The 27,370-nt window shown below is 45.7% G+C and overlaps 1 protein-coding gene across 1 annotated transcript; it reads left to right on the forward strand.

Moving 5' to 3' along the window:
* Positions 1–2,398: 2,398 nt before the first annotated feature.
* On the forward strand, positions 2,399–25,243 carry CCND1 (cyclin D1). The gene is made up of 5 exons (XM_073541738.1): positions 2,399–2,712; positions 5,903–6,118; positions 6,539–6,698; positions 16,199–16,347; positions 20,321–25,243. The coding sequence occupies exons 1-5, from the start codon at positions 2,521–2,523 to the stop codon at positions 20,477–20,479; spliced, it is 876 nt and encodes a 291-aa protein (XP_073397839.1). The 5' UTR covers positions 2,399–2,520; the 3' UTR covers positions 20,480–25,243.
* The last annotated feature ends 2,127 nt before the right edge of the window (positions 25,244–27,370 follow it).

Below are 27,370 nucleotides of genomic sequence, written 5' to 3' on the forward strand. Positions count from 1 at the left end.
GTACAGTACATACCCCGTGTACAGTATATACCCCGTGTACAGTACATACCCCGTGTACAGTACATACCCCGTGTACAGTACATACCCCGTGTACAGTATATACCCCGTGTACAGTACATACCCCGTGTACAGTATATACCCCGTGTACAGTACATACCCCGTGTACAGTACATACCCCGTGTACAGTATATACCCCGTGTACAGTATATACCCCGTGTACAGTACATACCCCGTGTACAGTACATACCCCCTGTACAGTATACAGTATATACCCCGTGTACAGTATATACCCCGTGTACAGTACATACCCCGTGTACAGTACATACCCCGTGTACAGTACATACCCCCTGTACAGTATACAGTATATACCCCGTGTACAGTATATACCCCGTGTACAGTATATACCCCGTGTACAGTACATACCCCCTGTACAGTATATACCCCGTGTACAGTACATACCCCCTGTACAGTATATACCCCGTGTACAGTACATACCCCGTGTACAGTACATACCCCGTGTACAGTATATACCCCGTGTACAGTACATACCCCGTGTACAGTACATACCCCCTGTACAGTATACAGTATATACCCCGTGTACAGTATATACCCCGTGTACAGTATATACCCCGTGTACAGTATATACCCCGTGTACAGTACATACCCCCTGTACAGTATATACCCCGTGTACAGTACATACCCCCTGTACAGTATATACCCCGTGTACAGTACATACCCCCTGTACAGTATATACCCCGTGTACAGTACATACCCCCTGTACAGTATACAGTATATACCCCGTGTACAGTATATACCCCGTGTACAGTACATACCCCGTGTACAGTACATACCCCGTGTACAGTACATACCCCCTGTACAGTATACAGTATATACCCCGTGTACAGTATATACCCCGTGTACAGTATATACCCCGTGTACAGTACATACCCCCTGTACAGTACATACCCCCTGTACAGTATATACCCCGTGTACAGTACATACCCCCTGTACAGTATATACCCCGTGTACAGTATATACCCCGTGTACAGTATATACCCCGTGTACAGTATACAGTATATACCCCGTGTACAGTATACAGTATATACCCCGTGTACAGTATATACCCCGTGTACAGTACATACCCCCTGTACAGTATACAGTATATACCCCGTGTACAGTATATACCCCGTGTACAGTATACAGTATATACCCCGTGTACAGTATATACCCCGTGTACAGTATATACCCCGTGTACAGTATACAGTATATACCCCCTGTACAGTATACAGTATATACCCCGTGTACAGTATATACCCCGTGTACAGTACATACCCCCTGTACAGTATACAGTATATACCCCGTGTACAGTATATACCCCGTGTACAGTATATACCACCTGTACAGTATACAGTATACACCCCGTGTACAGTATATACCCCCTGTACAGTATATACCCCGTGTACAGTATATACCACCTGTACAGTATACAGTATATACCCCGTGTACAGTATATACCCCCTGTACAGTATACAGTATATACCCCCTGTACAGTATATACCCCGTGTACAGTATATACCCCGTGTACAGTACATACCCCCTGTACAGTATATACCCCGTGTACAGTATATACCCCGTGTACAGTACATACCCCGTGTACAGTATATACCCCGTGTACAGTATATATCCCCTGTACAGTATATACCCCGTGTACAGTACATACCCCCTGTACAGTATATACCCCCTGTACAGTATATACCCCGTGTACAGTATATACCCCCTGTACAGTATATACCCCGTGTACAGTATACAGTATATACCCCGTGTACAGTATATACCCCGTGTACAGTATACAGTATATACCCCGTGTACAGTGTACAGTATATACCCCGTGTACAGTATATACCCCGTGTACAGTATATACCCCGTGTACAGTACATACCCCCTGTACAGTATATACCCCGTGTACAGTATATACCCCGTGTACAGTATACAGTATATACCCCGTGTACAGTATACAGTATATACCCCGTGTACAGTACATACCCCCTGTACAGTATATACCCCGTGTACAGTATACAGTATATACCCCGTGTACAGTATATACCCCGTGTACAGTATACAGTATATACCCCGTGTACAGTATATACCCCGTGTACAGTATACAGTATATACCCCGTGTACAGTATATACCCCGTGTACAGTACATACCCCCTGTACAGTATATACCCCGTGTACAGTATACAGTATATACCCCGTGTACAGTATATACCCCCTGTACAGTATATACCCCGTGTAGTTTCCCGCGGTCCGGGCCGCTCTGGCTCCCTCTAGCGGTCTCCACGCGGTGGCGCCTCGGACCCTCCCCCGGCCTCATCACCGTTGGAGGAGGAGGCGGCCGGCTTTCGCTCTCGGTCAGGCCCCCGCTCCTCTTTCTCTTTCTCTCATTCCCTCTTGTCTGCGGTCCGGGGCGGAGGCTCCTGCAGGACGGGGCTCAGGCGCACGGTGCGGCTCGGGGCAGGCATGGAGCTGCTGTGCTGTGAGGCGGACACGATCCGCCGGGCCCATGTGGACCGGAACCTGCTGACGGCGCGCGTGCTGCAGACCATGCTGAAGGCGGAGGAGACCGGCGGCCCGTCCACCAGCTACTTCAAGTGCGTGCAGCGGGAGATCCTGCCCTGCATGCGGAAGATCGTGGCCACCTGGATGCTGGAGGTGCGTGCGGCTCCCCCTGCAGCCTCGGGGGTCAGAGATGGCCACGACCACCGGCCTGTGTCGCGGGGGCTCCGGCCTTCATGTCATCTGCGCCCCCCGAGCTCCGCTCCCGCCTGTCAGGGAGGGAAACCGGCAAAGACTCTCCAAAGTCATCGTCTTAACCCCTGCCAGGCTGGAGGGAGGGCGGCACGGGGCGAGGCGGCCTCATACTGGGCTGACAGCAAATCACTGTGATTTCTATCATGTAGCTGGGTGCAGCAGAGCTGAGTGGGTTGCACATGTAGCTGGGTGCAGCAGAGCTGTGTGGGTTGCGCATGTAGCTGGGTGCAGCAGAGCTGTGTGGGTTGCACATGTAGCTGGGTGCAGCAGAGCTGTGTGGGTTGCACATGTAGCTGGGTGCAGCAGAGCTGAGTGGGTTGCACATGTAGCTGGGTGCAGCAGAGCTGTGTGGGTTGCGCATGTAGCTGGGTGCAGCAGAGCTGTGTGGGTTGCACATGTAGCTGGGTGCAGCAGAGCTGTGTGGGTTGCACATGTAGCTGGGTGCAGCAGAGCTGTGTGGGTTGCGCATGTAGCTGGGTGCAGCAGAGCTGTGTGGGTTGCGCATGTAGCTGGGTGCAGCAGAGCTGTGTGGGTTGCGCATGTAGCTGGGTGCAGCAGAGCTGAGTGGGTTGCACATGTAGCTGGGTGCAGCAGAGCTGTGTGGGTTGCACATGTAGCTGGGTGCAGCAGAGCTGTGTGGGTTGCGCATGTAGCTGGGTGCAGCAGAGCTGTGTGGGTTGCGCATGTAGCTGGGTGCAGCAGAGCTGTGTGGGTTGCGCATGTAGCTGGGTGCAGCAGAGCTGAGTGGGTTGCACATGTAGCTGGGTGCAGCAGAGCTGTGTGGGTTGCGCATGTAGCTGGGTGCAGCAGAGCTGTGTGGGTTGCACATGTAGCTGGGTGCAGCAGAGCTGTGTGGGTTGCACATGTAGCTGGGTGCAGCAGAGCTGTGTGGGTTGCGCATGTAGCTGGGTGCAGCAGAGCTGTGTGGGTTGCGCATGTAGCTGGGTGCAGCAGAGCTGTGTGGGTTGCGCATGTAGCTGGGTGCAGCAGAGCTGAGTGGGTTGCGCATGTAGCTGGGTGCAGCAGAGCTGTGTGGGTTGCACATGTAGCTGGGTGCAGCAGAGCTGTGTGGGTTGCGCATGTAGCTGGGTGCAGCAGAGCTGTGTGGGTTGCGCATGTAGCTGGGTGCAGCAGAGCTGTGTGGGTTGCGCATGTAGCTGGGTGCAGCAGAGCTGTGTGGGTTGCGCATGTAGCTGGGTGCAGCAGAGCTGTGTGGGTTGCGCATGTAGCTGGGTGCAGCAGAGCTGTGTGGGTTGCGCATGTAGCTGGGTGCAGCAGAGCTGTGTGGGTTGCGCATGTAGCTGGGTGCAGCAGAGCTGTGTGGGTTGCGCATGTAGCTGGGTGCAGCAGAGCTGTGTGGGTTGCGCATGTAGCTGGGTGCAGCAGAGCTGTGTGGGTTGCGCATGTAGCTGGGTGCAGCAGAGCTGAGTGGGTTGCACATGTAGCTGGGTGCAGCAGAGCTGTGTGGGTTGCACATGTAGCTGGGTGCAGCAGAGCTGTGTGGGTTGCGCATGTAGCTGGGTGCAGCAGAGCTGTGTGGGTTGCGCATGTAGCTGGGTGCAGCAGAGCTGTGTGGGTTGCGCATGTAGCTGGGTGCAGCAGAGCTGTGTGGGTTGCGCATGTAGCTGGGTGCAGCAGAGCTGTGTGGGTTGCGCATGTAGCTGGGTGCAGCAGAGCTGTGTGGGTTGCACATGTAGCTGGGTGCAGCAGAGCTGTGTGGGTTGCGCATGTAGCTGGGTGCAGCAGAGCTGTGTGGGTTGCGCATGTAGCTGGGTGCAGCAGAGCTGTGTGGGTTGCACATGTAGCTGGGTGCAGCAGAGCTGTGTGGGTTGCGCATGTAGCTGGGTGCAGCAGAGCTGTGTGGGTTGCGCATGTAGCTGGGTGCAGCAGAGCTGTGTGGGTTGCGCATGTAGCTGGGTGCAGCAGAGCTGTGTGGGTTCCGCATGTAGCTGGGTGCAGCAGAGCTGTGTGGGTTGCGCATGTAGCTGGGTGCAGCAGAGCTGTGTGGGTTGCGCATGTAGCTGGGTGCAGCAGAGCTGAGTGGGTTGCGCATGTAGCTGGGTGCAGCAGGGCTGAGTGGGTTGCGCATGTAGCTGGGTGCAGCAGAGCTGTGTGGGTTGCGCATGTAGCTGGGTGCAGCAGAGCTGTGTGGGTTGCGCATGTAGCTGGGTGCAGCAGAGCTGTGTGGGTTCCGCATGTAGCTGGGTGCAGCAGAGCTGTGTGGGTTGCGCATGTAGCTGGGTGCAGCAGAGCTGAGTGGGTTGCGCATGTAGCTGGGTGCAGCAGAGCTGTGTGGGTTGCGCATGTAGCTGGGTGCAGCAGAGCTGTGTGGGTTGCGCATGTAGCTGGGTGCAGCAGAGCTGTGTGGGTTGCGCATGTAGCTGGGTGCAGCAGAGCTGTGTGGGTTGCGCATGTAGCTGGGTGCAGCAGAGCTGTGTGGGTTGCGCATGTAGCTGGGTGCAGCAGAGCTGTGTGGGTTGCGCATGTAGCTGGGTGCAGCAGAGCTGTGTGGGTTGCGCATGTAGCTGGGTGCAGCAGAGCTGTGTGGGTTGCGCATGTAGCTGGGTGCAGCAGAGCTGTGTGGGTTGCGCATGTAGCTGGGTGCAGCAGAGCTGTGTGGGTTGCGCATGTAGCTGGGTGCAGCAGAGCTGTGTGGGTTGCGCATGTAGCTGGGTGCAGCAGAGCTGTGTGGGTTGCGCATGTAGCTGGGTGCAGCAGAGCTGTGTGGGTTGCGCATGTAGCTGGGTGCAGCAGAGCTGTGTGGGTTGCGCATGTAGCTGGGTGCAGCAGAGCTGTGTGGGTTGCGCATGTAGCTGGGTGCAGCAGAGCTGTGTGGGTTGCGCATGTAGCTGGGTGCAGCAGAGCTGTGTGGGTTGCGCATGTAGCTGGGTGCAGCAGAGCTGTGTGGGTTGCGCATGTAGCTGGGTGCAGCAGAGCTGAGTGGGTTGATCTAGTTGCACCAAATGACAAGCTCATCACTGCTGCATTACCCAGCTCTGCTACATGCATTAGTGTGTGGGGTAAGGGGGGGGCTATCCTGGTCATGAGGTCCCATTCTCACCAGTGCTCCCACCTTGTCTCCCACCACCAGGTGTGTGAAGAGCAGAAGTGTGAAGAGGAGGTTTTCCCGCTGGCCATGAACTATTTGGACCGGTTCCTTTCTGTGGAGCCGCTAAAGAAGAACCGATTACAGCTGCTGGGGGCGACCTGCATGTTCCTGGCGTCCAAAATGAAGGAGACCATCCCTCTAACTGCGGAGAAGCTCTGTATTTACACGGATAATTCCATCAGGCCGGAGGAGTTATTGGTAATTTCCTGTTTACTGTACATAACCGGCTGCGCTGATGTTTGGGCAATTGATGGGATAGGGGTTGTTTGTTGTTGTTAGAGGGAACGCTTTCTAGGTCACCGCTGGTGGTGGGTCACAATGGGAGAGGGGCAAAAAAAGAGACGCGCGGATAATGCAATTTCCTAAGAGCTGGTGAACAATGTCACATCTATAGACCACGCTTCTGCCGCATGCTGCCAACATTCCACTGGGATCTGCCGCCCCCTAGTGGGCGCACGCAGGAACTGCACCAGTGCTTTTATGGGGCGGGCCATAGGCATACTGGGAGTTGTAGTTCTACAGCAGCTAATTCTTTTTCTACTATATATTGTCTGTTTCTCCGTATTCCCCTTTGTAACGTTTTGTCTGTCGCCCCTTTTTTTTTTTTTCTCCTCTCAGAACATGGAACTGTTAATACTGAACAAGCTGAAGTGGGACTTGGCCTCCGTGACTCCTCATGACTTTATTGAACACTTTCTTTACAAAATGCCACTGGCCGACGACACCAAGCAGATCATCCGCAAACACGCCCAGACTTTTGTGGCTCTCTGTGCTACAGGTACGGGGTGTTAGAAAAAAAGGGCAAGTTCTGGAATTGCTGACGCTTGCCCTGCTATTCCCACTGTTACTGTAAAAACCCAGAACCCCCCCACTTTGCACATTTACACCCCGTCAGGTTATATTGTGGATTACTGACTATAAGGGGTTAAAAAACAAAAATGTGCTGGAAGAGGTAAGTTGTGAAGGAGCGAAACTTTTCTTAACTTATTGCACACAAAAAAACCCCCACAAAACGTTGGTGGAAATTTGATGTAGCAGATCCGAGTGTGTGAATGGAAGAGCAGCTGCGGCTCCGCTACGTCTGTTCGCGAGCGCGCCGCCGTTTTGTGTTTTGCCATCTGGAAGAGTGTTGGATAAATAAAGCGCCGTTGTGGCACCCGGCAAGTTGTCGGTTCAGCCAAGCGGATCATTGTGCGCTAACGGTCAGCGGCCCGGACTCTGTGCAGCCGCCGCACGCTCCTGACTGTGCTGGTGAAACTGACACCCGCTGCTGACGTCTGCCACTGACATCTCCGCTGGATGCACAGCTAGTGCTTTGTGCTGTGTTCTAGGGGGGGGGGTAGCGCCTCGCTTGTGCAGACCGACCGCGTAGGGAGTCCCATGGGATGACCTGAGATGATGGCCGGCCCGGCGTGACCTCAGATGGGCAAGGATCCCACGAGATTGCAAGTCTTTTTATTATTGGCGCTGCCCCTTTAAGAGCTTGTTACTGTCGCTGGTGATCTGTATACTTTTTCATCACCGTTAACCCCTGTTAGGTGGCACGTGAGTCGCAAAATCTGCAGCGTTCGCCTCATTGGGAACCTTTTAATGATTTATGTGTTAAACCGGTTGCAAATTATAATAATTCTCCCCTCCTTTTTTTTTCTTTTTTGGGGAATGTCACGTGACTCGCTTTCGTGTTCTCCGCGCCGCCAGCTAAGCGTGTCAGTAGTCCCAGAAGGGATCGGAGGAGCCCAATGAGGCGCATTTCAGATCATGTATGTTTTAGTTAACCCCTGAAGCGCTGCAGCCTGCCATGACTTTGCCCCGGAGCCCTGTTGCGTGTTCTCCAGCTTCCCTCGCTCCTGCAGGCCGGGGTGACCTGTTTTGTGACCAGTGAACCTGCTGAATGCACAACGCGGTTCAAAGGTTGCCGGCTCGGCTTGTTAAGACTCCGGCACTTTGATCTGTTTCCCTGTTGTTTTCAGGCTAAGGTGCATGCAGCATCATCCCCCCCCCCCCCCCAATACACCAGCGACGCTGCGAGGTCTGAGGCCATAACATACAGCGACTACTACTCCAAGCAGACTCCTCTACCAAACAAGCGTGTGCATGCCCCTGAAGCTGCAGGCTGGGAGTTGTAGTCCTGTGATAGCTGGAGAGGTCGGGTGATCAGATTCCAGATTCTTCTCCTTAATGATCATTTTGCTCAGAAGCCGTGAGGTGGCCGATGTTCTGTGGGCGGAATGGTCTTTATTTCAATTATGTGTTTGTATTATCTGTAATGAGGTTTAAAGTCTTCACCAGACTGAGCTGAAGTAAAGGTCCAGATATCTATCATCTGTTTATCCATTATTTATCTATCACTTGTTTATCATCTATCTGTCCATCTCCTATTTCCTACAATTGTTCTTTTTTCCTTATCTATGATATGATGGAGAGAAAATGAAGGAGAAATATCTGATCTTTCTCTAATGATGATTTCTCTCTTTCTCTCTCGATTTCTCTTTCTCTCTCGATTTCTCTTTCTCTCTCGATTTCTCTTTCTCTCTCGATTTCTCTTTCTCTCTCGATTTCTCTTTCTCTCTCGATTTCTCTTTCTCTCTCGATTTCTCTTTCTCTCTCGATTTCTCTTTCTCTCTCGATTTCTCTTTCTCGATTTCTCTCGATTTCTCTTTCTCTCTCGATTTCTCTCTCTCGATTTCTCTCTCTCTCTCTCGATTTCTCTCTCTCTCTCTCTCGATTTCTCTCTCTCTCTCTCGATTTCTCTCTCTCTCTCTCGATTTCTCTCTCTCTCTCTCGATTTCTCTCTCTCTCTCTCGATTTCTCTCTCTCTCTCTCGATTTCTCTCTCTCTCGATTTCTCTCTCTCTCGATTTCTCTCTCTCTCTCTCGATTTCTCTCTCTCTCTCTCGATTTCTCTCTCTCTCTCTCGATTTCTCTCTCTCTCTCTCGATTTCTCTCTCTCGATTTCTCTCTCTCGATTTCTCTCTCTCGATTTCTCTCTCTCGATTTCTCTCTCTCGATTTCTCTCTCTCGATTTCTCTCTCTCGATTTCTCTCTCTCGATTTCTCTCTCTCGATTTCTCTCTCTCGATTTCTCTCTCTCGATTTCTCTCTCTCGATTTCTCTCTCTCGATTTCTCTCTCTCTCTCTCTCGATTTCTCTCTCTCTCTCTCTCGATTTCTCTCTCTCTCTCTCTCTCGATTTCTCTCTCTCTCTCTCTCGATTTCTCTCTCTCTCTCTCTCGATTTCTCTCTCTCTCTCGATTTCTCTCTCTCTCTCGATTTCTCTCTCTCTCTCGATTTCTCTCTCTCTCTCGATTTCTCTCTCTCTCTCGATTTCTCTCTCTCTCTCTCGATTTCTCTCTCTCTCTCTCGATTTCTCTCTCTCTCTCTCGATTTCTCTCTCTCTCTCTCGATTTCTCTCTCTCTCTCTCGATTTCTCTCTCTCTCTCTCGATTTCTCTCTCTCTCTCGATTTCTCTCTCTCTCGATTTCTCTCTCTCTCTCTCTCTCGATTTCTCTCTCTCGATTTCTCTCTCTCGATTTCTCTCTCTCGATTTCTCTCTCTCGATTTCTCTCTCTCGATTTCTCTCTCTCGATTTCTCTCTCTCGATTTCTCTCTCTCGATTTCTCTCTCTCGATTTCTCTCTCTCGATTTCTCTCTCTCGATTTCTCTCTCTCGATTTCTCTCTCTCGATTTCTCTCTCTCGATTTCTCTCTCTCGATTTCTCTCTCTCGATTTCTCTCTCTCGATTTCTCTCTCTCGATTTCTCTCTCTCGATTTCTCTCTCTCTCTCTCTCTCGATTTCTCTCTCTCTCTCTCTCTCTCGATTTCTCTCTCTCTCTCTCTCTCTCGATTTCTCTCTCTCTCTCTCTCTCTCGATTTCTCTCTCTCTCTCTCTCGATTTCTCTCTCTCTCTCTCTCGATTTCTCTCTCTCTCTCTCTCGATTTCTCTCTCTCTCTCTCTCGATTTCTCTCTCTCTCTCTCTCGATTTCTCTCTCTCTCTCGATTTCTCTCTCTCTCTCTCTCTCTCTCTCGATTTCTCTCTCTCTCTCTCTCTCGATTTCTCTCTCTCTCTCTCTCTCGATTTCTCTCTCTCTCGATTTCTCTCTCTCTCGATTTCTCTCTCTCTCTCTCGATTTCTCTCTCTCTCTCTCGATTTCTCTCTCTCTCTCTCGATTTCTCTCTCTCTCTCTCGATTTCTCTCTCTCTCTCGATTTCTCTCTCTCTCTCGATTTCTCTCTCTCTCTCGATTTCTCTCTCTCTCTCGATTTCTCTCTCTCTCTCGATTTCTCTCTCTCGATTTCTCTCTCTCTCTCTCGATTTCTCTCTCTCGATTTCTCTCTCTCTCGATTTCTCTCTCTCTCGATTTCTCTCTCTCGATTTCTTTCTCTCTCTCGATTTCTCTCTCTCTCTCGATTTCTCTCTCTCTCTCGATTTCTCTCTCTCTCTCGATTTCTCTCTCTCTCTCGATTTCTCTCTCTCTCTCGATTTCTCTCTCTCTCTCTCGATTTCTCTCTCTCGATTTCTCTCTCTCGATTTCTCTCTCTCTCTCGATTTCTCTCTCTCTCTCTCGATTTCTCTCTCTCTCTCTCGATTTCTCTCTCTCTCTCTCGATTTCTCTCTCTCTCTCTCGATTTCTCTCTCTCTCTCTCGATTTCTCTCTCTCTCGATTTCTCTCTCTCTCTCTCGATTTCTCTCTCTCTCTCTCTCGATTTCTCTCTCTCTCTCTCTCTCTCTCGATTTCTCTCTCTCTCTCTCTCTCTCGATTTCTCTCTCTCTCTCTCTCTCGATTTCTCTCTCTCTCTCTCTCTCGATTTCTCTCTCTCTCTCTCGATTTCTCTCTCTCTCTCTCTCTCGATTTCTCTCTCTCTCTCTCTCTCGATTTCTCTCTCTCTCTCTCTCTCGATTTCTCTCTCTCTCTCTCTCGATTTCTCTCTCTCTCTCTCTCGATTTCTCTCTCTCTCTCTCTCGATTTCTCTCTCTCTCTCTCTCTCTCGATTTCTCTCTCTCTCTCTCTATTTCTCTCTTTCTCTCTCTCTCTCTCTTTCTCTCTCTCTCTCTCGATTTCTCTCTCTCTCTCGATTTCTCTCTCTCTCTCGATTTCTCTCTCTCTCGATTTCTCTCTCTCTCGATTTCTCTCTCTCTCGATTTCTCTCTCTCTCGATTTCTCTCTCGATTTCTCTCTCGATTTCTCTCTCGATTTCTCTCTCGATTTCTCTCTCTCTCTCTCTCTCGATTTCTCTCTCTCTCTCTCTCTCGATTTCTCTCTCTCTCTCTCTCTCGATTTCTCTCTCTCTCTCGATTTCTCTCTCTCTCTCGATTTCTCTCTCTCTCTCTCTCGATTTCTCTCTCTCTCTCTCTCGATTTCTCTCTCTCTCTCTCTCGATTTCTCTCTCTCTCTCTCTCGATTTCTCTCTCTCTCTCTCTCGATTTCTCTCTCTCTCTCTCTCGATTTCTCTCGATTTCTCTCTCTCGATTTCTCTCTCTCGATTTCTCTCTCTCTCTCTCTCTCGATTTCTCTCTCTCTCTCTCTCTCTCTCGATTTCTCTCTCTCTCTCTCTCTCTCGATTTCTCTCTCTCTCTCTCTCTCTCGATTTCTCTCTCTCTCTCTCTCTCTCTCTCGATTTCTCTCTCTCTCTCTCTCTCTCGATTTCTCTCTTTCTCTCTCTCTCTCTCGATTTCTCTCTCTCTCTCGATTTCTCTCTCTCTCTCGATTTCTCTCTCTCTCGATTTCTCTCTCTCTCGATTTCTCTCTCTCTCGATTTCTCTCTCTCTCGATTTCTCTCTCTCTCGATTTCTCTCTCTCTCGATTTCTCTCTCGATTTCTCTCTCGATTTCTCTCTCGATTTCTCTCTCGATTTCTCTCTCTCTCTCTCTCGATTTCTCTCTCTCTCTCTCTCTCGATTTCTCTCTCTCTCTCTCTCTCGATTTCTCTCTCTCTCTCGATTTCTCTCTCTCTCTCGATTTCTCTCTCTCTCTCTCTCGATTTCTCTCTCTCTCTCTCTCGATTTCTCTCTCTCTCTCTCTCGATTTCTCTCTCTCTCTCTCTCGATTTCTCTCTCTCTCTCTCTCGATTTCTCTCGATTTCTCTCTCTCGATTTCTCTCTCTCGATTTCTCTCTCTCTCTCGATTTCTCTCTCTCGATTTCTCTCTCTCTCTCGATTTCTCTCTCTCTCTCTCTCTCTCTCGATTTCTCTCTCTCTCTCTCTCTCTCTCGATTTCTCTCTCTCTCTCTCTCTCTCGATTTCTCTCTCTCTCGATTTCTCTCTCTCTCTCTCTTTTTTTTTTTTTTTTCCTATCCCGCCATGCTTATTCTTTTTGGCATGTGCCACTAAAATGCAGATTCTTGATCCTTTCTTTTGAGTCGCGGGTCTTGTACAATAAAGGGCCAGCGATTGTGCGCTGTCTAAACAAACGCGGGAAGCGGCATGTAGCAGCGCGCACCTCCACGTTGAGTTATGAGGCCCTTTCCCGCCTGTTGCCTCTTCTCGCCGTGATTGATGTCCTCGAGTTTGATTTGGCTGCATGAATGGATTTTAATTCATGGGTCTCAGACGGATGGAATGGCTCCTTTTACAGGGGAGGGGGGGGGGGGGGGACTCTGTAAAATGGGAATCGTCCCTCCTCCCCCGCCCGTAGCGGTGCACGGCCTGGGCGCTGCTTTGTGTCCCTTCATGGTGGCTGGCACTCTTTCTTTATCAGCGCTGAACATGTTTATTCTTTTTGGATGAAGTCTCGGATGGGCTGCCGGGGATGTGTGGCGGCCCCTTCTCTTTTGTGCCCGTGTCAGGTTCAATTCATCTCGCCGCTTCTCTCTTGTTTCTGAGCGTTCATTGGCGCAAGATGAAGCAATGGAGTCTGACAATACTGACACGCTCCGATCGCAGGGCTGGGGCCCCCTTGATTAATATGCTGAAATTAGTGGGATCGGCCCGGATCATTTCATCCTGAATGTAAAAAATAAATGAGTGATAACCGCCTAGACGCGCTGCTTGTCTGGACTAGAGATGACCTATATTGGACCATGGAGAAAGCAAAAAAAGAAATATTTAGCAATTTTTTTTTGTGTTATTTATTATACTTTGCTTATATAGCGCCATCATATTCCACAGGTTTTGTCATCACTGTCCCCATTGGGGCTTACAATCTAAATTCCCTATCAGTCTTTGGGAGGAAACCGCAGCAAACATGGGGAGAACATATAAACTCCTTGCAAATGGTGTCCCTGGTCGGTTTTGAACCCAGGGCACCAGCGCTGCTAAACAATACTACTAATCACAGAGCCACCGTGCTGTCGCTTACCAGTCACGGGACGCCATGTCCAGAGCGCCTCTTGGGTGTGGTGGACCCCCGATGTCCACCGGAATCAATAAACACCCATTGATGTCAGACAGTAATGCTTTTTGTGATTCCTCTCCTTTCCCCTATGAAATTTTGCTGTAGTGAGACCCCACGGGAAATAAAGATTGAATATAGGAGAGCAATGGTGCAAACGAGAGAGAAAGTTCTATCCCTCAAACAAAAATGGTGAAATGTTTGGAAATACGTGCACCATTTGGATTTGGTTCTTCCTGCCGTTTCCGGCAGACGGTCACGTAAGTCATTTTTGATTTTCCGATTTGAGTCTCAGCCGCATCTTCCTGTCATACGCAACCGAGACTCAAGATTGCACCTGACCACAAGTATGTAAAGGACGTGATGGCCGCCGGAACGGGCAGGCCAACCCAAGAGGTGCATGCACCGCCTCACTGTTAGGATTCAGCAAGCTGAAGATTACATCCGGGGCGGACATCCCCCATCAGTTGTTGTTATGCTATGGTTGCACATCATAGTTATGTAATATCAGTGGGGAAACTGTATATTGTGAATTGGCGGCATGTCAGGAGCTCCTTACATGGTGCATCAGCTTCCTAAAATTATCTTCAGATGATGCATACATTTCTTACGTGGTGCATTAGTTTCTTAGTGTGTGAGTTTCAAGTGAACTTCTCACGTGGTGCATGAATTTTTTTTTTTTATATATAGAAGGTTGGCCTCTTGGATGATGCATGATCTTCTCAAAAAGAGCTTCTTAAATGGTGAATGAATATTCTGGGATGGTGCATGAGCTCTTTACATGGTGCATCAGCTTCTTAAAATGAAAGTCTCAGATGGTGCATTAGTTTCTTCAAGTGAACTTCTCAGATGGTTCATGAGTTTCCTAAAAAGAACATCTCGGATGGTACATGGATTTTTATAGATGGATCAACAGCCTCTTAGGAGGTCTTTTGAGAAGATCTGGCACCAGCTTAGTCCATGAACTTCTCAGATTGTGCATACATTTCTTAGATGGGTCATCGACCTCTTTGATGGTGCATGATCTTCTCAAAAAGAGCTCCTTAGATGGTGCAAGAGTTTCTTCCGAGTGAACTACACCGATTGAAGAGAACTTGAATTCTAGCTCCACCTATTGGATGTTGCAATCCGGAGAGTCAATATTGACCCTTCTCAGATGGTGCATGTACTTTTAGATGGCACATCAATTAGCCTTTTAGTTGCTGCATGAATTTCACGCATGGTGCATGAATATCTTAGACGGTCCATCAGCTTCTCAAACAAAACTTCTTAGATGGTGCATGATATTCTCAAAAAGAGCTTATTAGATGGCGCATGAATTTCTTTGATGGCGCTTGAGCTCTTCAGATGGCACATCTTCTTAAAATTGGTTTTTCAGATGGTGTCATCAGCATCTTAGATGGTGCAGGAGTTTTCTAAAAAGGACCGTCTCAGGTGGTGCCTGAGCTTCTTGGATGTTGGTTCGCTTTTTGATTCTGCTGAACGTAATGACCTGCTTACTGTGACATTGGTTTTTATGGACCTGTATAGCAGGTCTACCTGTAGGCAGCCATATTTGTGCACTGAGCAAGAATGAATGAGATCAGGAGTGGCTTTGGCGCAGTGGTCAGGTCCTCTGAGGAGTTCCCGTCCTCTGCTTTCGGAAGGTGATCGGCGGTGCACTGTGATTACTGAAGCCAGCAGTTGATTATTTCATCTCAGGACTTATAGGAACACTAAGTAAACAGGAGCTGACATGGAGAGGAGCTGTCGGTGCTTTGTGTCAACAGATCGTTTTTCAGAGCAGGTTCCTAAAACAAACTTCCGAAATGACTTTGCAAACTTTTCAGGGCTGGATGGGCCTTTCGATTGTGCACCCCTAAGAAGTTCCTGGGTGTCTCGGGACTGCGAGTATGGAGGAGGAAGTGAAATTTGATGGGATAAGTGGAACTTGATGAATAAGACTCTTTTGGGGGCATGCATCTCCATTGGTTCTGATCTTTCTGGTGTTTTCCCAGTCTGTACAGCTGAATAATTGGTCCCTTACTTGTTGGGACGGTGCGTAAGCTCTTCTGCCGACGTTTTAAGTGATTTTCTACTTACAATCTGTTGCTTGAAAGGGAGGGAAAGAAAAAAGCGAGGGAGAAAAGCTTTAAAAATGCGGATTATTCCTAAGAGAATGGTGAGGCTGCTGAATGTGGCGGTCCGGCCTCTTCAGGAAACACGAGACGCGCTTTGTATAGACCTACAGCAATGCAGCTTGGACGGGGTCCCAGTATCCTGGCACCATTGTATCACAGGAGAATGGAGCCGAGTGCCGCCTGTGTTGGGACCCCCGGCACTTAGCTCTGGCACATTTCATTGAGCCTCTGTTGTCGTGATGGATGACGGCCAGTGACTGGCAGCTCGGGCCATGACAAAGCCTTTCTAAAGGTGCCATCTTGGCCGGAATAGGCCATTGCCGGCTTGTGAAAGCGTCCAGATATTTATTACTAACTGCTTGCTGTCACTTTGCGAAAGCCCAGAAACAATTCAGGTCCTTAATCCTGGAAGCGGCGTCTGTTCTGTGCCCGGGAGAGGAGAGGGAGCGTTACCAGGTCACTTTGAAAAGCCGCAAAGAGCGAATTCTTTTGTGTCGGGGAAGCAGAAGTGACTCGATTGTGTTACATGACTTCTACTGTACCCAGAGCAGGGGCACCGGCGGGGGCGCGGGCGTTGGATTAGGCTATTAGAAGACAATTTGACATCTGCCTGAGGTTCTCCAGCGGGCACCTTGGCAATAACCTCTTGGAAAAAAATGTCTTTATCATCACTATTGATGATTGGCGTAGCCGGGATTAGACTATAAGGTCATTATTATCATTTTTTTTTTTTTTCTAGAAATGCTTTTTTTTTTTTTTTTTCTTTATCAACTTTTGTAAACTTTAAAAAGTTCTTGCAACTTTTTAACTAAATCGTATTTTCTCTCCTTTCAGATGTAAAGTTTATTTCCAACCCTCCTTCAATGATTGCAGCTGGGAGCGTAGCAGCCGCCATACAGGGTCTAAATTTGGGGAACACAGACAGTGAATTCTCTTCTCAACACCTCACTCTATTCTTAGCACAAGTCATCAAATGCGACCCGGTAAGTCCACCCCAATTATATAGATCATTGGTAGAGATGAATGAACATAAACTTAAAAGTTCGTGGTTCGTACTGGACAGTTAGGTTGGGGTTCACACTGCGTTAAGGCAGTCCGTTTAACGGTTTGCGTTACACCGCGGGATAACGCAATCCATTAACGCTGCCATTAACCCCCATTATCGGGCGCATCGCCAACGCATGCCATAATTTGCATGGGCTAGAGATGTGCCGTCATTTATTGACGGACCCTTGGACGCGGGCTGCAGCGTCCGAGGGTCCATCGCCGCTGGCATGAAGCATCTGCGCTAGTGGTATAGCATAACGCGATCGCGTTATGCTGTAGCGTTAACGCAGCCCGTCAACACTATGCGTTGAACGGGCTGCTTTAACGCAGTATGAATCTAGCCTTAGTGTCTGGTGCTAAACGCCGAACACGGACTTCTACCGTAAATCCGTTGCAATGTTCGGAGTTCTGGGGGAAGCCAGGAGAGAGGTTCAAGTTTGGGTACAGTTCTGGAATAAAGTTCGGGTTGGGTAGAAGAACCCAAACTTCCTTGGGTCCACTCATCCCCAATCGTTGGTGATCGGCTTGGCGCTGGGGACCTACTTCATTCATGTAGTTCACAGTAGCTGCTCCTGCCCTTTGACCACCTGCCCTGTCAGATCTTAAGTGATGTACTCCAGTGACTTGTAAGACCAAGAAGTCTTAAAGGGCTGTAATCAATGACTGATAGGTAAAGTCGGCCATTTGCGGTTGATGGTATTCAGCTTAGACAGTGTATGTTAGGATAAGCAGCTGTCAGGCACTTTCTAGCATTGCTTATCTAATGGGAAATAAAGGTGTCAAAATCTAAGCCGAGCAGTGGGGCATCAGGTTGCTTTGTGGCATCCCGTTACTGGTGGCCAACTCGTTGGTGTGGATAGAGAAAGTACCCAAATGTAAAGATAAAAGTAGGCCCCCAAAAGGATCTTGTGCGTGTCTCGCCTTCTATACCCCATTTTACGGCCCAGTTCCCTTTTGGCCGCCTCTCCAAATTTCCCATAGCAGAAACCTGGTCAGCTTCTTTGTATTTTCCGCCCTTGGGCTGACACTGTGAGCAGCGGTCCTACGTGCTGTCCAAGTGTAGAGTTAATTAATAACGCAACCCCCTGACACATGGCGTCCGCTGATCAATAAATGTTTGAGCTGGAAAATAGAATTTGCCTCTTACTTTCAAGGAATTGAAGTTATTTTTCCACATTAGGCCACTCGCACCACGTTCTCGTCATAGGTAAACACCACTTTAGACCCTTCTGAGGACTGCTTACAATAGCAAGTGTTAAAAATAACCACCTAGCTGTCAATTTGTGTAAGGAGCTAAAGACAACAAGATTGGGTCTAGGTGCATGCGGGCCCCTGGATGACATCATCCCAATGGGCCCCTTTTAACTTTCGATTTTTCTTCCTCGCCTTCCAAGATCTATAATTTTTTTGAATTCTCCAGATAATAGGCGTGTTTTTTTGCGGTATGAGTTCTAAATTTTATCGTTATCATTTTGGGTACTTATGACTTTTTGATCTTTTTTTTTTTTTTACTTTATTTTTTTGGGATCGAAAAACATTGACTGCTCCATCTTAGATTTTTTTTTTTTTTTTTTTTTCTTTTCCAGTTTGGTGTTCACCATATCGGACAAATGTTATAATAGTTTATTTGGATGACTATGCATGCATAGCAAGTATGTCAATTTTTTTAGATGGATTTTTTTTTTTTTTGTCCCGCAGGGGACTCAAACCTGTGATCACTTGTATAATACAGTGCAGTCCTGTAATATTGCAGTGCATTGCAAAATTACTGATTTTGCAATGAGGCTTCATGGGAGTACACACTTGGCAGACATCAGGGTCTTCAGTAGTACCCCCAGCTGTCATGGCAGTACCGTTGACATTTCACGTTCGCGTCCATGTGTCAAACACCTTTACCCATTTCCAACCTCTTAAATGACGCTGTCACAGTTGATTCACATTGCGTTCTCATTCCCTATCGGGGCATACGTCTGAAATCCTCCGCAAAACTGGGCCTGAACGCATGTGCCGGCAGGCCCGTCAACTGCAATGGTGACGGCAGAGCTCGCGTCCTCTCTGCTGTGCACTTTTTTTCTGGAGTGTTAGTCTACAGGAGCCGAACACTCAGACTCGGTCTACTACATCTGAGTGTCCGCCTCATGTAGGCGTACATGTACGAGAAAGCGCATGTTCGCTCTGCCTTCACCATTAGTCTTTGGTCCCGTTGGCACATGCGTCTGGACCCCTTTTTGCAAGCGATTTTTGGATATATGCATGTATATCAGATTGAAACCTTGGCAGAGCGGGTTTGCAGGTGCCGTGGGCCCTTGGTACGCCAGCCCTGATAGAGGAGTCCGTCATGTGCCAATATGGTCGCCAGCTTAATGATCCCTGTCCACTTTCTCTATCCCTACTGTTTGTGTCCTGACTTTTCGGCCTTGTCCAATGTGCATTTATTGGCATAGAATGTTCCGGCCATAGAAGTCATTAGGAAAGGCCAGTTAGCTGCTTTTTCACTCTTTGTAATTAATCTACAGAGGGTTTTAGGGTTGAGCACATTGTGGGCAGTGAATATCTGAGTAGTCAAGCAGAAAGGTTTTTGGCAGAAAGTGGCGAAGGGTAAATTAAGCGCCCGTCGTTTCCCTGCCTTCGGCAATTTCCATCTGACCCCAGAGTTCTCTCATGTCACGGATTGATTATCATATTAGACCTCTCCAGGGGCCAATTTGACCTGCCAAACAAGAACAAATACTATTGGCACAAAACAAACCAGACTAAATTGTATGTTGTCTGTGCTTTAAATAAAGTTTATTGACAAGGGCCATAGCAACCAATCACAGCACAGTTTTCATTTATCAAGATGCTCTGGTAAAATGAAAGCTGCTCTGTGATTGGTTGCTATGGGCAACAAAGACAGTAATGATAGAGCTGTCCCACCATCCAGTCATCATCAAACTTTATTGATAATGTCTATAAAAAGCACTTTCAGAAGAGGTTGAGCATTATATATAATTTAGGCCGGACTGTTTTAGTCGCAGAGTGCGGAGTTCAGGAACTTGTGCAGGCGTTCACATGCACCCTATATTGAATTGCAAAATGCGAGCGTATAAGGCCTAAATTAGAATTAAATTGGACCTGGTTGCCCATAGCAACCAATCCCAGCCTGGCTGGTTTTCCCCCTCTGTGACTATGACTTCTGCTGCCATCACTGAGCAGGTGTTTTCATGACTACGACCGGTCATTCTAGACGCTGTGGAGCGCAGCAAGTTTTTACATAGGCGATGGTGCTCCCGAAAGCTGATCCTCGCCGCCATCTTGGTCCAGCCAAGGTGTAATGGGGGAACCGTCATTTTTGCAGTATATTGAACGTAGGAGCAAAGGATCATGGGTCCCAAGTCCGTTAACGAAAGTGAAAAATGATGATAAAAATATTGTGTGTGTGTGTATAATATATATATATATATATATATATATATATATATATATATATATATATATATATATATATATACACACACACACACTCTCAATGTCAGAATTGTGTATTTTCATCAGTTTTCCCCAATTTTATGGTAAAATCTTAATTATTCCTCGATAAACAAAAACCACAAGCCCTCAAGCGGCTATTTCTAAGTAAAACATAACAGAAAAGGTTTACTCTCGGAAGAAGGTGAGGGGAAAGGAATGAGAATTAGCTGCAGCGGGCCAGGGGTTCACTACATGAAAGCTGAGCTGCGATTGGTTAGGGGTTCACTACATGAAAGCTGAGCTGCGATTGGTTGCTGACGGCACCAGCACCGGGTTTCTGTTGCGGCCCATATGATTTTGGTTCCAATAAACTTCCAGTGAATTCAGAGAATGCTTTCAGGTGTGATCTCGCCATTTTTTTTGGTATAACTATGGCCCCTAACCGCTTCTTCTCTTTCCCAGGACTGTTTACGGGCATGCCAAGAACAGATCGAGCTGCTCCTCGAGTCCAGTTTACGCCAAGCATCCCAACCGATCAATAGCTCATCAGACACGAAATCCGTCACAGACGAAACAGACCTTTCCTGCACCCCAACCGATGTCCGGGATGTGAACATCTGATGACGGACGGGGAAGAAAATAATTTTAAAAATTTTTTTTTGACTTTCTGGCAACGGAATGTGAGGTTTGCATATGTCTCCCGGAAATGAACTTCGCCCATAATCCTCATCCAAAAGAGTCAATCCTATAGACATATATCTTCGGGAAGAAATATTACTTTTTTTTTTTTTTTTTTCCCCCTATATACCTGTGATCCACACCCCCGAAAAAAAACAAAAAACAAAAACTTTCTTTAAAAAAAGAAACAAAAAGTGAAAATAGTATTCGCATAGGCCGACGTTTGGGTTTGTGCTAGGAAAAAGAGAATTTTTATAATCAACTAGTTTTATATTCTACGTGTTCATGTCTGTATGTTGTAAGAATAGACATTAACACAAGACAAATGTCTCCAGGGGAGGTACTAAAAAAAAAAAAAAAAAATTGGTTCCTTATGTGTATGCAGCCATTTTTAATGTAGAAGAGGTTTTTTTTCATTAGAAATGTTTGAAAAAAAATTCCTTTTTTTTTTATTTTGTTTTTTTTTTTGGCTTTTTCTGCTCTCGGCATCTCTATATTCTGCTTGCTATTGCATGTAGTCACTTTATACTCTGTTATTTTATTATTTTTTTCATTTTACTTTTTTTTTTTTTTTTTTTTTTTTTGTTTTCATATCCTCTTCACTTTATAAATGGTCAAAGTAACCCATACTATAGTATATGTTAGTATAGTGCATTACTATATGTTAATCATTATTGTATGGCCTTGTGGATTGCCTGTGTCTATGGCTTGTTAGGATGCCAGTTTTGGTTTATTTATTTTTTTTTTTCTTTCCAACGTCTCAAGCCTTAGTTTTCCTGCCCTCTACTTTGCTCTTAAGAGAGAGCGATGGTAATATATTATATTTTTTATAATCTTTAGTATTTTTGTAGCTCCTTCTCTGTGTTTTTAAAAAAACATCCAAAAACTGGCAGCGGCCCACCCTGGGCCCCCGATTTCCATCCTAACCCCTCATCCCAAGCCTAAAATAGTCAGGAATTGAATCCACAGACCAATTTTTTTTTTTTTTTTTTGTGTGTTCTATTCGAAAACCATTCCATTTCAAAGCACTTTGGGTCGTTTTTAGAGAATACATGGGAAGTAACAAAATAACAATGGAATGGTTTGGAAATGGAATTTGGAACCGATCGGCATAGAAAGTGATTACTACTATAAAACTCAAATGGCCGGGGAATGGGGTAAGGAGAGATCTGTGGCTCAGAGTTATTCTTGGGAGTTGTAGTTTGTATCGGAGGCCATAATGTGGGCCGTTGCTGTCTTAAAGGGATAGGATTGGTCGACCGGGTTGCATTTTCGAGTATGTCAGGGGTTCAAAATGGCCGTCTTTGCTAGTTGTCCGTAATGCGTACGGTCTCGGGATCATACCTAGGTATTAGAAAATGTGAACACAGCATAAACAGATCTGTTCAATTTCCTCCCTTCGCCATGCTACGGTATATGCTGTGTTCAATTTTATATGTTTGCGTAAGGGCAAGTTAGCGTTAAGGCTTTATCACAGGTTTATGTCAAAGAAGCTTTCGTTCGTTTTTTTTTTTTTTAACACTAAACTATATAATTTATCGCTAAGGCTTAAGTAAATATTTATTGCAAAGAGAGAGATCCTTACAAGGCCAGTATCACCTTAAAAAAATATATATATATAAAAAAAAAAAATGCAACTTCCCCCTTGAAATATATTTTTTGGAGGTTCTCACCGCCCATCGAGACTTTCGACACTGTGACGATTCAGTGTCTCTTACACAAAGCACTGTCAGGTTTAATCTTGGGAGATTGTGTACTTGAAATTAGCCGTCTCAAAATTCCCCCTCCATCCATTCCCCCCACCCAAGTTCTTGTCCCACCACTTTTTGTTCTTAGCTAAAAGACACACAAAAAAAATCTAAAAAAAAAAAAAATTTGCACAAGGAACCTCTGAACCTTTTGTATTTTATATATCTAAAACAAAAAGAATCGTTTTTGAAGGGTAGCGGTTGACTTCGGAAGAGAATGTATTGATGATGAGCTGCGCATGTGAGAAAATGTCCTTACGGTGTTGATTGTTTAAAGACAAAAATAATGAGAAAAAAAAAAGAAAAAAACGTAAAAAAAAAAAGGGGGGATTTCTCCAGTTTTATTAAAGCTGCTATGGATTTAAACTCCCAGTATGGTTTTGAAAAGTTTAGAAAAAAACAAAACAGTGCTTTTCTGTATCTTATGTCATTGTTTTATTTTGCTGCTATTATGTTGTAGTCCTTTTTTGTTATGTGTTGTCTTATACTGCCAATTTCTAGAATTTTAATTTTCTCATAGAAAATTATAATGTTGACTTCCATGTTTGTATTTTTTTTTTTTGATGATTTTTTTTTTTTTTTTCAATATGTCAGTTTTTACTTTATTGTGATTACTGCTCAATTCCAAAAACAAAAAAAGTTCTTGTTTCACAATACCTCATGTCTCATTGTTGTCACATCCAGGTTTTTATTGCACCCTGGGTCCAGAATTATCATTATTGGTCTTTTTTTTTCTTGTTTTTCAGTCGTTCCAGATAACTTCGGCTTTGCATTGGGTTATGTGTACAGTTGGTTTTACCAGCATTGACTTTGTTTGGGCCCATTATTGTTGGTTGTTTAGGTGCAACTGAGACCTTCGGCCATTGTTCTTTAGTAGCCTTGTACGGTTGGAAATACATAAAAAAAACAAGAACTCATTTTAGGTCAAAGCTATTAAGGGGTATTTTGTTGATTTAACTGTTGTGGGTCTAGAAACTTTTTGGTTATTGTTGGACTGGGTGGGATAACATGCTGGAACTTGTACCAAAGCACGAGTTGGATGTGCACAGTCCAGAAGTTGTATTGGCATCATTATGGTTTATTACTATTAATTTGGGATTAACTTTTGGCTCAGCATGCTGGAACTTGTAGCCACTCGATGACCATAGATTGCGTTTGATAAGGCCAAGTACGTCATTAGGACTCAAAGCTATTAAGAAATTTATGGATAAATGTTTGAAGGTCAATGAACTTTGTAGATGATGTTGGACTTTGTGGCTCAGTATGCTGGACATCGGAGCCACTTAATGACAGTAGGTTGAGTTGGATGACATCATTAGGAGTCAACACTGAAACTTTTGGATTGACCTTTGGGGGGGTGAAGGATCTTTTTTGATGGTGTCAGACTTTTTGGCCCAGCATGCTGGAACCCGTAGCCACTCAATGATCATAGATTGTGTTGGATAAGGCCAACGACATCATTAGAAGTCAATGCTATTAAGACATTTTTGGATTGACCTTTGGAGGTCAACGAACTTTTTTAGATGGTGTTGGATTTGGTGGCGAGCATGCTGAAAATCGTAGCCAACCAATGATCGTAGAGTGAGTTGCAGAAGGCTAATGATATCATAAGGGGTCAATCGTATTAAGATTTTGGATTGACCTTTGGGGGGGGGGGTCAGTGATTTTAGTAAACCTTTTTGTGGATCAGCATGCTGGCAATCGAAGCCACTCAATGACTTTAGAGTGAGTTGGATGACATCCTTAGGAGTCAACTCTATTAAGACGTTTTTGGAATGACCATTGTGGGCCAATACATTGTTGTTGTTTTTTTTAAGACCTTGTGGGGATGAGGAGGCCTGAGTGTGAAAACTTTTAGATGCATGACTGCAGTGGAATTAATTGGGACCTGGCCAGCGTGCACAATCCAAGGGAGGAATTTGCATTGTTAAAAGACAGTACTTAAGAATTTTTGGATTTATCTTAAGAGTCACTACTATTAGAGAAAATAAAAAAATTGACCTTTGAGATTTTAGGAACTTTATGGGGACTGTTGTAGGCCTTCATGGTGGAATGTATAGATACGGGACTACAGGAAAGCGAGTTGCACAGTCCGAAGGGGAAAAAAAAAAAAAACAACCCCACGTTGCACCTCTTTGAGACTGAAGTTTTGGATTGTTCGTAGAAAGTTGCTTTACATTTGATACCACTGTTTTTGTAGACTAAGTTTGTCGCATGGAAATGTCAGTAGAGTAGGTACTGTTGGTCTGGATCGGATGGAAGGTGCTCAGTGCCAAAATGAAAAGAAGGCACCAACATCTCAAATGTATCACCGCAAACCAGCTAAAGCTCTTACGTGGAAAAAAAATGTTTAATAAGAAAAGCTCAGCTGGGTTCTGCATGCTGCTAAACCAAATCCAAATTGGTAGGGAGTAATAACTTTCAAAAATAATTGAGGGTTAATATATATATATAATTTTTTGTTTTATTTTCTACTGCCAGGATCCAGGAGTAAGTGGCGCATCCTGTCCAAAAAGTTCCAGGAAAATTTTTTTGCTTTTTATTTTACTGTTTACCTCAAAAACTTCTATATGATCGAAACTTTTTTTTTTCTTTCTCCTGGACCAAATGTGATAACGTCCCGGTAATTTTTTACAAAAATTTGTGTGTTTTTGTTTGATTTTTTTTATTTTTAATTTGCTGGGGCAGCATGTGAACAACTCTTGTTCTCACCTATTGTGACTCCTATAAGGCCAAAGTCTGTTGGTTCATGTTTTAATAGATGGGTAATGTTACTTTATTTACAGATTTGTTTTTTTGTTATTGTTAATTAGCCAATCAGTCATCCTTTTGCATCTGTCCATGATGGCCGGTCTGAAACGCACATTGTCACCAACAGACCGTTATGTTATACATTATATTTCAAGTTGAATGACAAAAAAAAAAAAACTAGGAATAAACCGTTCAGCAAAAAACAAAACCCTTTCTTGTGTTTTTTTTTTTTTTTCCCCACACTTGATGAAAATACCAAAGATGTCTGATTTAGTGGCGTTCTGCGTCTGTGCATATAGAAAAGTTCTTCTGACTTGTCATGGTCGGACATTGCTCCCTGCAAATAGTCGTCAAAGGGGAGGCGAAATGCGCCACTCAGAGGTCGAAAACTTTCAACTGAATAATTCAGAGTTATTTTGAGTTTCAATAAATATGCATTTATTTTTACCTGGTGTAAATGCCGCTGTTCTCCTGAATCCAGTGGCGTTTTTCTCTTGTTTCTGCGCCTCTCCATTCCTGACATATGGCCCCTTCTTACCTGTGTATTTCTGGTCTAATTTTATCCATGTGGGTGTGGTTCTCGGCTCCTCTGGGGGTGTCTTTAGGACCACTCCCAGTTGGCGAAACAGATTATTTATATTCCGGGAAAGGAGGGCCATATCTCGTGACCAGAAATAAAAGTAAAATCACGCTGGATTCAGGAGAACTGCGGCATTTACACCAGGTAAAAAAAAACTGCATATTTTGCCTCCAGTTACATTTATCACTTAATATTTTTGTAGGGATAATTTGTATGTATGATCGGGTGGGGAGACTCCAAACGGACCTGTGTACCCCTTGTGAATTAGGCGGCGGTGCTCACGCGCATTCACTGACTACCATGCATGCGCCCTAATGCTCCATTCCCATAAGACTTGTGGACCTTATTTCTAGGGATATGTCAGACCCTAAACAGGTCATACATCTATAACATCCTGTATTCAAGATTTGTCTTGGGATAATCCCTTTAAGAGTTCTAGCCCTTCATTTTAGCAATTGGGCAATTTTAAGAATTCTTCTTGTAAAGAAGTTTTTTTTGTTTTTTTTTGCTTTGAGCCATCCGTCTAATTTTTAGATGTTTCCCCTAAAAATAAACTGATAGGTGTCCTGTTACTTTGTTAAAATGTGGGAGAACTTTGCAGCAAATATTTGATTTCGCTGCAGTTCCCCCACAGGAGAATTCGAGCATCACACCTTTTGAAATCAGTGGGATGACTGTGTAATGCATGGACTTGATGGGTTCTCCAGAAAGAGGGATAATTTACGAAGAAGGTCTTGGTAGGGATATTTGACAATGCGCCTTATCACACCATCATGGGAGGCAGCGCCAATGAGTTGATACTTCACTACTCGACCGCTTCCTGGACTGTGCGTGTCATGTTTTGGCCTCTTAGCATGTGGCCCATCAAATAAGTCACAAACTCCGCTGATAATTTTTGGACAGTTTGTCATCTAGAACTGAATATCCCTGCCAACACTGTGCTGTCCCTCCTCCCTTGGCTTATGTAGCCACATAAATTAGTGAGGGGGCAGAGGTGAGTGATTGATGCTCCGCTATTTGCTGATACAGGACAGAAAGTCAGTCGAAAATTAAGTCAACAGAAAATTCTTTGTACAGTAATTCAGAACCATTTTTTTGGTTAAATTTAAAGTAACAATCCGGACAAAAAGCTTTAGATTACTGATGCTCTGCAGAACAGAGAAGCCCACCTCACCCCAAAGTTTCAATTCTGAACTTTAAGGGACGGCAATGGGTGATGTAGGCGCCACCACTCAAGGCAATAACTAGGTTCTCTGATCGTGTCCAGTGTGTCTCATTTACAGGCAGTTCTAGAACAGAGGCGCAAGTCCGATACAGACTCATTCAATTTGGCTAAGAGGTGACCCTCTACTGACCAAGTCCTAGCCTTCGCGGGGCACTTCTCAATACCCTTTACAATATGCCCCCTTAAGACCTTTTGTCTATGGACAGATCTTTCTATTCCTACTGTGTCTACAAGTCCTTGTTTACATGTAAATACCTCAATGTATCGATGAGCCCGACTGCAGGAAATTCTAATGTATCCCCATATAATATTCAGAACTTTACACTCACAGTACTAAGTAACTTTTTATGTGTTTTTATTAAGATCAGTAAACTAGCCTGCTTGATTATGGTTTCCAGTTAGTAATGTAGGGGTTAAAGCATCGATCGATCTTTGGGGTGTATATTGGACCAATATCCAACTACTTGAGCTTTTGTGCAACACATAAACCGCTCCCCGCTGCCTTATAAGTGAATTATCCGCCAGGGACC

The sequence above is a fragment of the Dendrobates tinctorius genome, unplaced genomic scaffold (genome assembly GCF_039654945.1).
Source record: "Dendrobates tinctorius isolate UK_male_01 unplaced genomic scaffold, ASM3965494v1 ptg000124l, whole genome shotgun sequence".
NCBI classification, from domain to species: domain Eukaryota; kingdom Metazoa; phylum Chordata; class Amphibia; order Anura; family Dendrobatidae; genus Dendrobates; species Dendrobates tinctorius.